We start from the raw sequence: 18,919 nt of genomic DNA, 5'->3' as shown, positions 1-18,919 counted from the left end.
GTGTAATGTAATGTTATATAGCCTATAGCACTTCTGAAGAATGCAGCTTTCATACAAAACAAAAACAATGTAAATCGGACCAGTAGATCCAGAGATCTTAGCGTTCAAACAAACAAACAAACAAACAAACAAACAAACAAACAAACAAACTCTTCCGCTTTATTATATTAAGTATAGACAAGAGAAATAATTATATGATGCATAATTATTATTAGTATATGTTTTTTCACACATAAGTACTATATATATTTTTTAAACAAATTTTATTTCTAATTGAAATCTCCACTCTCCAAAACTAAATTTCTATAAAACATAAATTTTGCCTTTTCTAAAACAAAATACAATTTTTTTGATTGAAAATTACTAGTCTTCGGGCTTATATTAAAAAAGTATTGAAGTCAAGTTCGTTAAAGCGTTTCTCGTAATTATATCTTCTATTGCTTTACATTTCGGAATTTGCTCAGACTTTTATTGGGACGGCGTTTAGAGGGGAATTAATTTAACAGTATTTAATTGTTCTATATAAAATACGCCACTGTTTTAACGCTCGGTCCGGTTTTATTAGATTTGGAGAATAATAATATTATTTATTTTCATTATTTAATATTTGATTCGCTTAATATTTATTGTGCTGTCGTGAATAATTGCTTACTTTTTAGTATTAGAAAATATTTATTTGTATCGTAATGTAACGTATTATTTTATGGAATACTAAAATCTACTTTGTATAATAAAAATTGTATTAAGTACATAATTTTAGAATATTAGAAAACATTTCAAATTACACATAATTGTAAAAATATTAAATTTTGTTTATTTTTAACGATTCTCCATTTTATAACTGTAATGTTCATATTAAATTCTAGTTTGGACCTATACTTTTTGATATATTAAAAATAAAGTTCTAAATTATTATAATAAAATATTTTATAATTTTATTTCTAATATTTTCTAATTTTTATTTCAGGAAACAGTATGGTTTCTACAGCACTTGTGGCATTAATTGGTAAGTACTAATAATTTAAAAACGTAAGTAACGAATTCAACAAAATCATTTTAATTTTTTGACTTCAGTAGAAATCGAGGCCATCATGGTGCATCGACACAACATAACTAATGTGACAGTCGTTGATTCGATTTCACACTGAGATTGTATTACTTTTAAATCTCGCTCGCGGATTGGCAAAGGGAGGAGAGTTGGCACACTGCTTACAACATTTCGCCGAATTCTGAAGGCATTGCGTGTTGAGTGGCGCAACTTAACGCCACAATTTTTTATATAAATTCTATTAATTATTAATTCAATTGCTTCATTCAATATTTATTTAATTTTAACTATCTTACACAATCACAAGTGGGTTAAGATACACTTTTTAAACTTGTGTAAATAACGTTTATATTCTAAAATGCATATATAACAAAAAATAATAAAAAAAAACAACCAAAACCAATTAGAACTGGACTAAAAACGGAATAATCCTTCATCAGTTAGCCAAAGGCGATGTTGATCGAGTCACCACGGTCCCGAGCGCACGGGCTAATTGTTTGCTGTCTCCCTAACAAACCCGCCCGTAGAGGCCGTAGAGGCGTAGAGGCCGTAGAGGCCGTAGAGGCTGGATATGAAATTACTGACGCAATTACGTCGCTTCGTGTGTTAATGTTGTAGACGTTTAATTATTTTAAATTATGAACTGTTATATTATAACACAGTTAAGTTTAGTAAACTTGTTTTACTTCTTGCTCTTTTACTTTTATATTTCTTATCATAATATGTTTTAAATCTATTTTACATGGCGTGCCTGTACTACGTAAGTGTAGTAACATAATCAAGGTTTTTGATTATTTTGTAAAAAATCTAAGGTCGTCGTAAGTGCAGGGGCAATAGCGTGTGACTGTAACGCGGTAGTTGGTGGTTGAATTCCCAGTTTTATCCCATACTTTCCCGATTCCAAGCTGTCGTTTCCAGATATTTCTCACTTCCGTCGTAGGTTCTTTAGTTGATTTAACGAGACGCCGGGCAAACATGGGCGCAAAGGTGGAACGCTTTGTACGATTCAATCAAAGCTAGCGATGGGAGTTTTAACCAGTGCCTTGGGAACTCTCTACCCTACCCTATTAAGTGTAGCGTACGTTGTACTATAGGGAAGTCGATCCTATTAAGTATATGGCGTACGTTACTATAGGGAAGTCGATCCTATTAAGTATACGGCGTACATTGTACTCTACTCGTGTGTAAGATATGTTTGTTTGTATAGGTCGTCGGGTATTGACTGAGTTTTTGAAGATGCTTCGTTACAAAGACGTATGGGATTATGTAGATATTTTTGATGTGAAAATTTAATTAGGTTTTAGTATTTTATGTGCGAGTATATCGTCAAACATTCTTAATTTTTTCAATTTTTGTTTAAATTTTGGGTAAGTAGTAGTTATATATGTAGGTTTATAAATAAATAACTTCGTTCTCAATTTTACAATAAAGACCTTATGACCTAATGAGTGAAACTACCAGCCGCTTATTTAAATAAATATTGAAATGTGATTTTTTTTCACGCTGAAGCCCGCGTGTTGAATTGGTTAGGCATAGAGAGCCTAGTGTTAAGATACTCCGTTTTCCACTTTCCGCCAAATTCCGGAGGGATTGAGTGGCGGAACTAAGTCAACCAAGTTACACCTTAATTCGGATGATTAAGTCATTGTTTATAAACAAACAGGCTTAATTAAACAAAAAATCTTACAAAAAAAAGGAAATAACATTTACAAATCCACTAGAAAAATCATTAGAGTTGTACCATCGCGAAGCATAGTAAAATTATGTTTATAATAACGTCGTCGCCATTATTGCGAGAGCAACACATGTCGCGCTGTCGAGTGTTTGCTCTGTACACATTACACTGTTCTTACAATTTTATTCAATTTACTTAACGAGACACTTAAGCGTTAAACTAGTTTAAACTTTAGTTACTGCAAATGTTTTATAATGTTATTGTTGTTTTTTACTATAGATACGCTTGGAAGTTTAAATTATAATTATTAATATTGTGCAACGATTGTGGGTTCGATTCTTACTCGGGAGAATGAAAAATTTAATACTTTCTTTTCTTAGCTATGGTAATGAGGCAAAGCGCGGCGTTGAGTTCCGCAACTCAACGACCAATTCCTTCAGAATTCAGCGGAAAGTGGAGAACGGAGTGTCTTAACAATAGTTTTAACTTAACAATGTCTTAAGAATAGGTTTCCTCTTCCGTCAATTTCCGTGATCCAGTCATATAAAGTGCATAATTCCATTTTATTTCCATGTATGTAATATTTTAAGTTAGAAAAGGAATGGAGTGAACAAGAGTGGAAGAAAGTGTCATAACACTATTTTCTATGTGGCTAAGAGTGTAGTAGCCAACGTGTAAAAGTAAAATGACAAATAAACCAGTTGAAATGTATAAATGTAGTCGTTTTCAGTTACTAAAACTTCAAGCAAGTTTTATAACGTATCAAAGAAATCACTTTAGGTTGAGTTAGCATACTTTTGAGCCCAAATAAATTCACTTCATCCAGAACTTTTGGCGACCAGCTGACACGTATCCAGCAAGTTAAATTTAACTTAGCACCTAAAAGCTGTGTTGAATCTTAGAATTCAGATATAGCTTTTAGTGATTCCACCTTTTAAATTATAGAATTTCTCAAGAAATTAATATTTTCTTTTTAATATTTTTGTACAAAGTAAAAACAGATCAGATTACGCTGTATCCCGTGCAAAGGGAACCTAGTGTTAAGACACTCCGTTCCCCAATATCCGTTCCGTTACTTATACAAAATATTTTTTAAATATACAGTGTAGATCCGTGCACAGGCTTGGCTTATTTGGAATGCAACTATATGTAAAAATTAAACGCTAATTAATATAATATAATATAATAAAAAATTGTAATTAAATGGCAACGATAATTAGTTTATCCTGGTGAAAATTCGTATATCGCTTCGGGTCAATTTAAAATTGAGCTATCCGTGTGTATATTTGCATATTCGCCTTAATTGGATGACGAAAATTTATCTTATATGTTGAAAAATTTTTGCGAACGCAGTACTGTGTGTGGTTATCGTTCTAGCGATTTAGATCTGTACTTTTTTTACATTTACTCATATTTTGGGGGGGAATTCCCACTTGGGGGAAAGAATTATTATTTATTAATATTTATATTTTTCCGTTCAGATACCAAAGCAATGCCTCATAAATTAGATAGAAAGTGGTTTCTTAACACTAAGTTTCCTTTGTTAACACTGCTATCCTCTGCTAACGTGTAAAGCTGAAAAAAAGCTTATAGTTAAGACCAACTTGATGACATAGAAGTAATATAATCCATATTAGGAATAATTAATAAGGCATTTACAGGCTTATCATCTGAAGCCAAAATGATGTAAAAGAATGTCATATATATTTCTTTTTTCAAACCAAGTGTTAAGACACTCCGTTCCCCACTTCCCGAATTTTGGAGGCATTGAGTGTTGAGTGGCAGAACTCAATATGACAAGTAAAATTTGCATTCGTAATAGTACTTACATATAATACGATAATATTTGTCTTATTTCTAAATCTATATATATAAAAGGACTTGTCCTCACTGACTGAGGTAAGACGCACGCACAGCCATAACCGCTGATGATAGAAACGTGAAATTTGGACAAATGTTTTCTTTCGTTATCTGGACATCCACTAAGAAGGGATTTTGAAAAATTTTAACTCTAAAGGGGTGAAATAGGGGTTTAAAGTTTGTATGGAAAAAAAATTAAATCGGCACCGATTTTTATAAAATTTGAAATTTAGATTTTTAAAAGTATTTAATTGAACTCGTATTTCATGGTTTTCTAGAATTCTTCCCCTAAGGGTGCAAATAAGGGGTTGAAAGTTTGTATGGAAAAATCTTTAAATGGCCACCGATTTTTATAAAATTTAAAACTTAGACTCTTAAAAGTATTTAATTGAACACATGTTCCATGGTTTTCTAGAATTATCCCCCTAAGGGCGCAAATGAGGGGTTGAAAGTTTGTATGGAAAAATCTTTAAATCGCCACCGATTTTTATAAAATTAGAAATTTAGACTCTTAAAAATATTTCTTTGAACATGTGTTTCATGGTTTTCTAGAATTCACCCCTTGAGGGCGCAAATAAGGGGTTGAAAGTTTTTATGGAAAAAAATTTAAATCGCCACTGATTTTTGTAAAATTAGAAATTTAGACTCTTAAAAATATTTCTTTGAACACATGTTGCATGGTTTATTAGAATTCACCCCTAAATGAGCTAGCGAAGCTGCGCGCGTCCGCTAGTTAATTCATATATTTCATGAATAAAAACAGCAAAACTGAACTAATAATATAAAATCCAAAGAGATTTGTGACTTATGATGAAATATTTCACTAAGTTCTGAGAAAATTGCTCATTCGTAATAGTTGTCAGTAGTTTTTGAGTGATCTAGAGCCGTTTATCTCTGTATATAAAACTTCTTTTTAATATAATATAGCCATATTAGAGATGAAAAACATTTAATTCTTTTAGAGGTCCGTACCTCAAAGGAACAAAAGATTTTTTTTTAGATATATCTAGGAATAAATCTCTATTATACAAACGTATATTTGTAGTTTATTTCATATAAAAAAGTCTAGTCTGGTTTAAATTTAAACTTTTCATCCATTGACCTACAACTATGAAATTGGTACGGAATCTTAGGTACGCGAGTCTAACTCGCATTTAATTGCTTTTTAATTTCTTTATAAATTAGAGAATAATAATAGAAAATATTATGTGGCAATTAGTAATTATTCTGGCGTGTAGCACACTTATGTGTGTCGTAGGCATGCCATCGCAGCATCGTAGCTTCGTAGCATCTCGTAGCACTACACATCTTATTATTATAATACAAGCGGGTTGTATATGTATTTAGCTTTATAAATAAAAATAAGCCAGTTTATGCAAATGTTATTTCTAGTTTCAACGAATTAATTTACTATATTCTTATTAATATCTAGCCTGAAAAATATTGAAGATATTTGAACACTAAAAATTTTTTTTTTCTCGATAATTAATTCACCAGGAGAGTTTTAACACCAGGTTCCTTCTGCCTACCCTGCTATATGAAGGATACAGTGAAAATATTTTTAATATAATAAAACGCTTTAATAATTTTGCCAAATTGTTTTTTTTTTAATTACCTTAATGTATTGTTAAAAGGCATATCTAATGTAACATGTACATACAAGTGAGTTGAACAAATTTGAAAACTCACTCGCATCTCACCAGTGTATTTGGAAAGTCTGTTTGGATGTGGTAGGAACTAATTTGTTTAATTGCTTTCTGGTTAAATTTGACTGACGTGAAGAATATAATTTGGTTATTACATTTATTTTTATACTTCTAATTTTTCATTACAAAGGACAGTAGATGATTATATTTCTATTGTATTATATAATTTACATCGTTATTTAAAGCTAGTCGAGGTGCATGGCACAAATTTGTTCTTCCTAATGGGAAACAGAGTATCCTAACATTAGGTTCCCTCTGCCTATTGCATACAGCGTGAAGCTGATAGTTTTATTTTTATAATATAGAGGATTAGAATTTATCAAAACGTACAGGTTTTACTGACTCGCTACAATTACATGCCATTTGGTGTTATAAAAATCTAATTCATTTAACCAGTAAATTAATTTTAGGTATTTGAAAATATACAAATATAAATACCTACAATTTTTTTAGCTCCGCGGTTATTCTGCGTATAGCAGGGTAAGCAGAGGGACCTAGGAACCTAACGTTAAGATACTTCGTTCTCATTAAGATATTTCCGTTGCCTAATTCCCGCCCGCGTAACTTAACGCACCTTTTTTCCTGAAAAAAATGAAAATATTAAATATTTCATTAACTTGCTAATATCTAAATGAGTATGTTTATGTTATATCAATATTATTACCCAATATGGCATAAACTTCTGCGTAAACATACGCACTATACAGGTTTTATATATGTAGATAAAACATATATTGCTCTTCCAGTATATAAATAAGGCTGTGAAACATCGCTTATCTATCCTATTTTGAGATGATGGCTCGTTTCGGTCCGTCGTTCGGTCCTAATGAAAAGATAATAGCTGTTTAGAAGCTTCGCTACGTTCAAATATTAAGCACCCTTCGCATGTACTTTTTTATTTATATTAATAATCGCACCAACTCTAAAGATAAAGATAACATAAAAGTTACTTTAGTTGGTTTTAAAAAATTGTAGAAGAAGAAGGTAACTGAAAAATGCAATAAAAATATAAATTATTGAATTATTTTGTTTTTGACAATTATCTGTAACTTAGCAAATTATTTATTATAATACAAAAAATAAAATCGATTATTATCAAAATCTTCCGAAGCAGCTACAATTATATATATTTAGTCAAATAAAAATAGGAATGAAGAATTCCTTGCCTTTGGGTAAATCGCTTCATTAGGCCGTAACCTCAAGTCAAATAGACACGGCTCACTCCTACGTATTAATAATACTAAATTTCACTTGGGAAAACGCAAAGAAAACAATGATTGTGATATTAGATTTTCTTTATTTTATTTTTAAGAAATATAGTAAATATATTATTTTATATTCTTTTTATAATATATTTAACATAATAATTATAATTACTGAGGACTATTAACACGATAGATTGTGGGTTGGATTCCCACTCGAGGAAATATTTTTATTTCTTCGCTCTGGTGTCAAAGGCGAAAATAAGTTTAATAAACCCAATATTAATACGTGTACTAAGAGGATTTTAAATATATTATAATATATTTAAAATCCTCTTAGTACACGAATCAACAACTTTCGTTTAATCTAAAAAACCCCTTTCCAATTTACTCGAATAGATACATAACAATTTCTTTTTATGTACTTCTATCACAAGACGTCCCAAGCGTAGGTAATACCATATACTACATACATTTACCTTCTCTATATAAGCAACGACTGACCTAACCTATGAATTTGTTTTACAATATTGAAAAATATATTAAAATAAATTTTATTTTTAATTGAGACATTAGTTGGACATAACAGGATAAATCGCGGCGTTAAATTCCGCCACTTAATTTACAATGTTCGTATATTTGGGTGGGATGTGGGGAAATCTTGATATTAGTTTTCTGTTATCTGCCTTTTCTGCCATCTAGATATTAGATAGTTTACAATGTTAACCTATAAAGAAACTGTGCGAACACAATTTTCTATTATGACCTATTTCACATAATTAATTAAAATATAATTGTTATTAAATATAGGTTGTCTATTGATAATAACCAAGCACTTAATTAGAAAATCTTAAAAAAGAAACTTAATTAAGACGCAATGAATATCTTACCGCCTATATGTATAATACTTTATTCTATACAATAAGGCTCGGCAATGTATAAAATACTAAAATCATGCAGGTAGTGTTTGAAATATTATTTATTTTATACTTTGTTATACATGTATAAGACGAGAGCAAGGAGGGGGGAGGTGGGGTCAGGCAGGCAATAAACTTGTTGCGACTTGTTTACTTTCTTGCATTTCATGTAAATTTCTATTGGTACTTAAATACATAAGTACTAACACCACCGTAGCTACAAATTTAACAAACTTAAAGTGCAGGTTAGGTTAGATAATTTCTTACTACAGACATTTTATACATTACCGAGTTATTCTATTAGGCGGTCGTGGCGCAGCGGCACAAGGGTGTGACTGTAACGCGACGGTAGTGGGTTCGATCCCCACTCGAGGAAGTAAAATATTTATTTACGTTTATATTTCCATTTCTTCGCTCTGGTGTTGAGGCAAAGCGCGGAAACCAAGTTCTGCCACTCAACACGCAATGCCTCCAGTATTCGGCAGAAAGTGGGGAGGGAATGCGAAGTGTCTTACCACTAGGCTTCTTTTGTTTTCACTAAGCTTGAAGCTTAAAAAAGTAAATTTACTTAGAATGGTTTTCAAATCTAAATGTTTGTTATTAAAGTAAAGAAAACCGAATTATTTTGTAACTTAACTTATTGCATTAACTAAACTAGTGGTCACAACCATACATTTCTTGCATTATTATATTATATTTGTGTAGTATTTTCGAGATAATATAAGAATAAAATGCCAACTGATTTGTACACGTTTAATGTCCGATCACAACTGAGTAAGCCAACGCTTTACTTAGACTTACCCTCAACTTATAATAATCACTACATCCCTCCACCAATAATATAAAAATATACAAATAAAAACAATTATCCTATTGACAAGTAATCGAAACTATTTTTTACAACTTTACAATATTATTAGTTTATTACAATTATACATTTTTTTGATTCCGTGTCTTACGAATAGGATACCTTCGACCACTCTCGACCGTGACGGGCACTGGAGTAGTGTCCTCACCAGGTAACATGTTAACATTGTTTTTATCAACAACAGGCAGTGCCTGTTTAGTGCCCATCCTAGAATTTGAATCTACATTGGATTTATTACTCTGGTCTACATTAATTAGAACATCAGGATCCGATGACTCTGTTTCCTCCGATAACTTCTCTCTCTCTCCCACTTGATCCAATGTAGTTTCAGAATTCGCTACTGGACCGACATCATCTGTTTTTGGAACACAAGTTACACCAGTATACTTTAACAATTGATCAAAATGTTTCTTAATTAATAAATTTAGCACTGGAATGTATACCATAAAAAGTCTAGAACCAATCTTACTTCTAATTACTCCTAAATGCCATGTACATTTATTTCCATTATAATAAAAATGTTTAACTAAAACCTGGTCACCTATGTTAAAACAAACATTACGTACACCGCCATATTGTTTACTTTGTAAATCTTGTTTATAGTTAACTGTTGCTTTAGCAGCAGATGCCAACGACATCGAATTAGGTGACGTTCGAGTATCTTTTAAAAAATCTAATGTGGAAAACAACTTCCTTCCGAGCATTAGTTCTGCGGGTGAATATCCCGTAGTGCAATGTGTTGAATTTCTGTAATCAAACAGAAATTTTAATAATTTTACATTTATATTTCTTTGGTTAGACTCAGTTTTTAAAATAATTTTTAGTGCCTTTTTAACAGTTTTAACCGTGTTTTCCGCTTGGCCATTTGATGCCGGATGATAAGGTGCAATCGTGACATGTTTTATATTATTACTTATACAAAAATTATTAAACTGACTCGAAGTAAAATTCGTTGCGTTATCTGTAACAAGAGTATGAACTAAACCAAATCTACTAAATAATTCGTACAACTTCATAATCACAGCGTCGCTATTTGTGGAAGACATAGGATAACATTCTATCCACTTGGAATGTGCGTCAACTACAATAAGAAAATTTTTCTCGTGCAACGCAAAAAAATCTAGATGTACTCTTTCCCATGGACGTTCAGGATACGGCCAGGGAGCCAGTGGAGCTCGAGGCGGGGAACTGCGGAAAGATGCACACAAGCTGCATGAACCTACCTTTTCTTCAATCTGTTTATCTATATTAGGCCACCACATACGACTCCTGGCTTCCGTTTTAATTTTTACTATTCCGAAATGAGAGGAATGTAATTCATTTAATAACCTATCTCGAAAAACTGCTGGAATTATAATCTTATGTCCCCGTAACAAGCAACCATTTTCTAAAGACAATTCTAAACGACACAAAAAATAAGGTCTCAGTTTCGCGTCATTCACGTTACGCGGCCACCCATTTTTTAAGTGATTAATCACTATTTTTAGAATTTCATCTCTCTCAGTCTCCTTCCTAATTTCATTAACAGTTACAGGTTTTAAAACAATATCAGATACAAAATTTACAATACTAGACTTATCAATTTCCTTATCATTTATCTCAATGTCATATCCAATGGGCACAGACCGCGATAAAAAATCAGCTGTATTATTTTCACCCTTAACAAATTCTATATTATAATTATACGCGGATAGGAATAACGCATAACGCTGCAAACGGTTCGCGGCTAGTTCAGGAATGCCTTTTTTTGTTCCGATAATTGATAACAACGGCTTATGATCAGTGCGTAACGTAAATGGAACCGTACGCCCGTATAAATAGTGGTGAAATTTCTTTACCGCAAATACTATCGCCGTCGCTTCTTTCTGTATTTGTGCATAATTACGTTCCGCCTTAGACAAAGACCGCGACGCGTACGCCACCACGCGCTCCGAGCCGTCCGCCTGCCGCTGCGCGAGCACAGCGCCCAGCCCCGCGGGCCCCGCGTCCGCCGTCACTATCGTCGTCGACTCGGGGTTATAGTGTGCTAAAACTCGATCCGATATCAATTCCTGCTTAATTTTTGTAAATGCATCATTCTGTAACTTCCCCCAAATCCACGGCTCGCCTTTTTTTAATAATGAATGCAACGGATTCAATATGCTCGACGTGTTTGGAACAAAACACCTGTAATAGTTAACCATGCCGAGAAAAGATTTCAATTCACTGACATTTTTTGGACACTGAGCATCGAGTATTGCTTTTATTTTTTGGTTTGACTTATGCAACCCGTTTTTGTCAATTATAAAACCTAAATATTCCACTGAAGACTTAAAAAATTCACATTTATCCCGCTTTAATCGTAGCCCCGCATCTTGTAACCTACTTAAGACTAATTCTAATCTTTCCAAATGTATAGCTTTAGTGGGCCCCGTTATTAATATGTCATCTAAAAAGATACACGTTCCCTCTATGTCAGACAATAACTGCTCCATTGCCCGTTGAAATATAAAAGGCGCATTAGCTAATCCAAAAACTAATCTATTAAAACGGAATAACCCCTTATGAGTATTAATGCACGTTAAATTTTTAGACTCGTCTAGAACTAACTGGTTATAAGCCCTAGATAGATCGATTTTTGAAAACTCGACCCCACCATGTAGTTTAGAAAATAGCTCTTCTATTCTCTGTAATGGGTAATTGTCCGTGTATAAAACTTTATTTAACGTAACTGAAAAATCTCCGCAAATCCGTACATTTCCGTCTGCCTTTAAAACCGGTACTATAAGAGTAGCAAAATCTGAATGGTCAATTTTTTCTAAAATACCTAAACTCACTAACCTTTTTAGTTCTGACTCCACTTTTGGCTTTAAAGCGAAAGGAACCGGTCGGGGCTTAAAAAACTTAAGTTGCGAATTGGGCTTAATTTTTAGTGTAATTTTATATTTATTAAAACGGCCTAATTCATCCACAAATAGCTTCTTAAATGTTTCTGTCAAACCGATACATACTTTATCATCCGTTATACTATGACATGTCACGATTGCACCTTATCATCCGGCATCCCATCCTCGTCGCCAATTTGTAGTATTTTCGAGATAATATAAGAATAAAATGCCAACTGATTTGTACACGTTTAATGTCCGATCACAACTGAGTAAGCCAACGCTTTACTTAGACTTACCCTCAACTTATAATAATCACTACAATTTGGTGTTATTTTTAAACGACTCGTGAAAGGAAGAGGGGCTTCCTTCATTTACTGATATAATAGCGTGAACTGGAAGCATACTTCCTGTAATGCACCCCTCTTTTACATTTTCACTGCAGTTTATTTTCATCTCACTGAGCAATGTTCAATATTTATCATGACTTTTAGTATTCCACAGAAGTTTCGCGACGCGAAGCAGTATCAAAATAAAAGCGATTTTATATTTTTTGAAATTCCTCTTATTTTAGTTAGCGATGCGATGACAGTCGACCTGGTTTTGTTTTTTATTATATCGCATTCACTCTTATTTGACATTGAGTTATTTCTATTTTCACGGTGAATCCCGTTTTTTTTTTCAATTTCACGGTGTATCCCGCAGATAGCAGTGTAAGCAGAGGGAACCCAGAGCACATTTCACTCCCCACTTTCCGCTGAATTTTGGAGGCAAACTCAACAGTTTCGGAATTCAACGTCACGCTTTGCCCCAGTACCAGAGCATTGTAAATTAAAATAGTAAATATTTTATTTTCCCGAGTGGGAATCGAATCCCTGACCTGTCGCCCATACAGTCACACGCTTGTATATCGTGCTATTTCTCCCAATATTCAAAGTGAATCTCGAGTAGACTATGCATGTATATCTTGTCGAGAAATCCAATTTGCCTGTGCAATAAAAGAGTCTCAAAGCTTAGCTGCTCACAAAAATTTCGTCCTTTGCCAGACATCTGTGGTACAATTTGGGTTCATATAAATGGTTTTTATTTACTTCTTTTGGCACCAATATACTAGATACTTTATTTTTATGCAACTATAATACGAGAATTTAATTTTAACTTATAGCATAGATTACTTGCAAGAAATGAAATTCAAAATAAAAACCTTTTGTTAGCTATGAAAAAAATATATGATAGATTTATTATAATATACTTATAATAAAAAAAAACATAGTATATAATCTATATATATATATATATATATATATATATATATATATATATATATTCTAGTTACGTTCCGCCCGCTCCCTTTTTTCCCGTTTCCCTTATAAAAACCATTGTACAAGTCTATTATTTAGAGGACCTACTAAAGCGCTTAGTGTTTAATATGAATAAGCAATGTAGGTGAGTGAAAAGAAAAAAACAAACTTGTGGCCTCGCTACAGTTATTTTTTCATATCTAAACAATTGCAGAGCGAGCAAAAAACTAAATTATTCTACATCACATGGTAGCTGTATGAACGTTGACATATATGAATTGTATAGGAATTATTTTATAAACATAACATTTTTTTAATGAAATTTTAACATATTATTATATTATAAGAAAATACAAGTATGTTAAAGTAACTTAATTGTCATTATAAAAGAACAAGAGCAGCTTCACGCTGTATCCCGTATGTAGAAAAGTAGGTAGGAGAGCGAACCAAGTGTTAAGACACTCCGCTCGACTCCCCGCTTTTTGTCCAATTTAAAGTAGTAAGTATTATAAGCAGAGGGAAAAAGGTGAAAAATAAATAGAAATATAATTTTAACAATAACAAATATAATCATAATTTACGTTTATTAATAGAATATTAAAATGTAAGGCAACCCTTACTTTTATGAGTAAAAGCGTGCAAATGACATTCTTATCATTCAGTGAATATACCCTGGGGGACGCGAAATAATCGCACGTCTTTTTTCGCGGTGATGTAAACAGATGACCGCGGGTTCAAAGCTCTCATCCGCGCGGGGGCAGAGGGGGTCGGTAACAAAAGATGCTCGTTTCCTCGCCTGTTCCGCCAGAGGTGGAGGGGATGGGGGGTTGGGTACAATAGACGCATTGTTTGTGCCCGGTGACAGGAAAAACTGCGACCTCCGTGTTTCTGTGAATTTTTTATTTCTTTCCCCTTCATTCTTTATGCTTTTTCTTCTTATTCCCCGTAAGCCCCTTTGACGTTGACTGGAGGAAATCAAACTTGTTTGCTAAGATCACGTCGTGACATTTGTAGGCTTTTATGTTAAAAGCATTCTATATTATAAAATACACATTGATAATTTATATTATTTCATTAATTTCGGCAGAAAGTGGGAAACGGAGTGTTTTAACACTAGGTTCCCTCTGCCTACCTTGCTGTCTGCGGGATACAGCGTGAAGCTGATATTATTTCATTTCGTAATCTGTCTTAAATTCTCCTTATATATGTTACTAGCGGCCCTCTCGCGGTTTCACCCGCGTGAACTATGTTATTATTAATTTCTGTCTCCATGGCTACGTCCTAGTGACGTCTATGCAAAATTTGAGACTCCTAGCATTTGTAATAACGAAGTTTCATACAAACTTTCGACCCCAAAAACAACCCCTTAGAAGTCGAGTATTGCAAATTCCCGTCTTAGCGAGCACCTACGTCCTATAAGTAACTCCTATGCAAAATATGAGATTCCTAGCAAGTGTAGTTTCTGAGATTTCGTGATGAGTGAGTGACCTTTCGATTTTATATATATAGATAATCACACCATAAACTATAATACTTCAATATTTACAATATTCTACGATAGCCGTTAGCGATGGAGAATATAAAATACCGGTATATTTCATAACCGGGCGGACGGCTCTACATCCGGCGGATGTATCCCCCCCTCCTGACCCTTTCCGGCCCATTCTCATGATTCCTTATTTACCCGTTTTTCCTTATCAAATCGTACCATTCGCCTCACATTAGTAAGGATCCTGGAGCGTTGAGAATGTTTTTTTTTATTTCGTATCTTGATTAGCTTTCTGTTTGGTAAGAAACCGAGTTAATTAAATGATAACGTTCTCGATTTGTAAATACAATTAGCGTTCGTTTGTATTAAATAAAATTTGTTAATATTTAATTTATTTGAAGCTAGTCAAGGGTGTGACTGTAAGTGTAATAGGTTGTGGGCTCGATTCTCATTCGAGGAAGTGTGATATTGAATACTTTTCTTTCTTCGCTCTGGTGTCGAGGCAAAGCGCGGCGTTGAGCTCAGCCATTCAACACGCAATGCCTCTAGAATTCGGCGGAAAGTGGGGAGGGAATGCGAAGTGTCTTACCACTAGGCTTCTTTTGCCTATCCTGCTATATGCCGTATACATTTAAAAAAATTTACTCAGAATGGTTTTCAATTCTAAATGTTTGTTATTAAAGTAAAGAAAACCAAATTATTTTGTCACTTTATCTCGAATTTCCCAATATTTATAATACTACCAAAAAACCATGCATCTTTTGAATATCCTATATAAAATTATATTTTTACTTACTTAGACGAGAAATAAAATATTTAACAGGCAATAAAGAGGCCATAAACGTCTGAGAACAATTTTAATATTATCGTGTAAAAGTGCAGCCGCGTAGGGAAATGTCGTTTAAATATGCCTTTATTTTTAAATACATCCCTAGAGAATATAGAAAGCCGTAGAATATATGTTGGTACTATTTTATTTTCACATCTCTAATAACAAATGTATGTATAGCTTTATGTTCGTGCCAATTAATGTTTCGTAGTTAAAAACAAAGTTAGTTGTGTTCTATGGAAATATTTTTGTGAAAGTTAGTTCTTAACTATTTTGGTTAAAATAATAAACGTTGTTTAATTTTATTTTAACTTGCTATGCCATGTATTTAAATAAATTAATTAGGTTTCGGACTTTTAGACGAATTTTATCTTTGCCTTGTTAAAATATTAAATATTTCACATCCTCGAGAGAAAATCGAACCCACTACCTGTGACGCTTACAATCACACGCACCTGAGCCACTACTGGCCTTAATTCACAATTAATATTTTTTTTAAATGCAATAATGTAGTATGGACTCTACATATTAGATAGAAACATTCACAAAGTAACCGTCACGGCAGGAGCTCCACATCCGGCGGATGCTCCACCCGGCCCCAGCCTCCCCGCCTACACGATTTCCAATGGAATCCATTCGTTTTTTCGCTCCTTATCCCAACTCATGCGAAACACATTACGTAGGAATACACTTGTAATACAATTTGTTTTATAAATACTTCTTACGGATCAGCGAGCTTTGGATTGATTGAGTGGAACTTTGAAGAACGAAAATAAGAATACGAATATTTTATACATGAAGAAATATTATAATTTCTGTTAGCTTCACGCTGTATCCCGCATACAGCGGGATAGGCAGCCTCGGCATGGCGTTTTTTATTATTTCATTTTAATGATCCCATAAAAAAGCACCTCAATTTAACGATGTGGCGATTTATGGTACATTTTATTTTACGAGAATTGTCGATACCTATATATTTAGTGAGGGCTCCTTTATTACAATCTTTGGGAAACATTTCCCTCACCCGGAAAACCATTCATTTAAGGTTGTATACGAAAAGGGACCTATTGAATGCTGACTGCGAATCAATTTACCATTTCTTTATTTTCCTATTTATATTTATAATTCAGTTCTCTCTCTAGCGAAATCATGACCTTTTAATCTTCACATATGAAATATATTATTTAAAGATTAAAATTTTCTTTAGACAGGAAAATAAATTGTAGTGACATGTCATTTACATAGAGACAATTGATGCTTTGTCCCTCATAGCACTGTAGATAGAGAGCCTAATGTCAACACATTTCGTTCGCCATTTTCTATTCGAGTTCAAGACGGCGTTTTAAGTAGAGAAAGGAACTCATTGGTGCATATAGCTCACTAGAACGTGGAAATGATAATATTTTAAATATAATATTTCAAAGTGTGAATAAAATTCACAAAAATCGTATTCAAATCGATAGAACGTACATAATTTTCACATACACTATATTTTAAATATTGGTGAAAAAAAGCTAACTTTAGTAATTAAAACCAGAATTTGATATCGAAAAATCTCTTATTGTGCTATAGGGAGCCGGTAGGCCACGGGTGCTGGGTAGGCACAAGCTGGCATGTAACTCGAGGCTCTCATCTCGTGCCCACGTCAATAATTGGAGCGGTTGTTCATATGTTTTTTGTTTCTGCAGCGGTACTCTCCACGGGGAGGCTGTGCTGGGGCTCGCAAGGCGCGCCGGACCGCCCGCCACCCCTGCCACCACCGCCCAACGTAAAACGGTTCGTATTTTTCATTGTTGCTTTAAAGCTTTATAGGTTTTGCTTTATTTATGCCCTTTATATCTTTCCATACAAGATAAATGCCTGGAAGCCGATGTTCTGTTTTTGATAGTTAAATAGTTAAGCTTGTTGTTGAAAAAGTGTATAATAAAAAAATCACATATTTAATAAAATATAACAGATTTTGGTATTATATTTTAAATAAAAACAGTTTTTAGTTAAAAATATAATAATAAATTCTGTTATAATCATACAATTGTAGTAAGTAGAATCCACGTAATGTTTACACGCATATTTAGCCTGCTAATCGCGGCTGTCTGTTGACAGCTTTACGTTGCCAACAAACGTATTAATTACCAAACAAATGTTTGTGTTTTGTATCTGTTTAATATATCTTCTTGATGATAATTATTATAAATTTTCATGTTTATATCAATAAAAAACCTATAAATTCTTATTTCTCCATTTTTTTCCTTTATTTGTATTGTAGTTCTCTATTCGTAATAAATTTTATAACTGTATATCCACGGGAAGTACACTTCCTACTAGGTTTTGGATTATGCGACGAATTTCATACAAATCCCAGCAAAGTTAATGCCTAAGTACTAGTTTCTTTAAAAGCTTTTTCCTTCTGTGCATCAAGGAACCATAGATCTAAGAGTTAGATATTAATTTCAGCATGATACCTCTACGCGATCTCCATATACATGGTCTTGACAGACGGACAACAAATTGACCTATAAATGTCCCATTTTTAACTTTTGATATACGGAACCCCAAAAAGAATGCGAAAATGGAATTGGTTTACTTTATTATTATTGTATATTAGATATATGTACGTATAATTTTATTCCCTTCCATATTTTTTGCAATAAATTTCAAACAGGTTTTTTCTCGAGGGAAAACAGAATTGATTAAAATTCCATACATGCTTAAAGTAAACTGTTTAAACGTTGTAATTTCAATTAATGCAAGTTTCAAAAAGACCGACATATTAAAAAAGAGAAAAGTTTCAGCCTTTTCATCCCCAATTAGAACAACGAATATCAATCGCCAGCTGTAAATTGCTAGAACGTGCCCGCTTTTTTCCTGAATGCGCTGACCGACGCGCGATTCTAATGATTTTGAAACGTACAATTTAATAGCGCACAGCGTATTTGAATTATTCAAATATTAATATATTTTAAATAAAAGAGACCAGTCATGGCGTAGGGGCACAAGAGTTTGACTGTAAAGGTAACAGGTTGTGGATTCGATTCCTATTCGAGAAAATGAAATATTTAATATGTTCATTTCTTCGTTCTGGTGTTGAGTGCCTTCAGAATTTGGTGGAAGATGGGGAGAAGAGTGTTTTAACATTAGGCTTTAGGCTTTCCTGCTATAT

At 33.2% G+C, this 18,919-nt stretch overlaps 1 protein-coding gene across 5 annotated transcripts in view; it reads left to right on the top strand.

Annotated features, from left to right (window-relative positions):
* Positions 1-18,919, top strand: part of LOC146536761 (cell adhesion molecule Dscam2-like) — an 80,374-nt gene that overhangs the window by 6,601 nt on the left and 54,854 nt on the right. For all 5 annotated transcript variants that reach the window (XM_085189011.1, XM_085189013.1, XM_085189012.1 and 2 more), the window contains exons 2-3: positions 968-1,006; positions 17,448-17,535. In XM_085189011.1, the coding sequence (XP_085045137.1) occupies positions 976-1,006; positions 17,448-17,535 (119 nt within the window). In that variant the 5' untranslated portion in view covers positions 968-975. The remainder of the gene's footprint in view (positions 1-967; positions 1,007-17,447; positions 17,536-18,919) is intronic.

The sequence above is a fragment of the Heliconius melpomene genome, chromosome 8, assembly GCF_056956725.1.
Source record: "Heliconius melpomene rosina isolate 202511_hmr_F chromosome 8, ASM5695672v1, whole genome shotgun sequence".
Classification (NCBI taxonomy): Eukaryota; Metazoa; Arthropoda; class Insecta; order Lepidoptera; family Nymphalidae; genus Heliconius; species Heliconius melpomene.
This window is presented reverse-complemented; position numbering and strand designations above follow the sequence as displayed.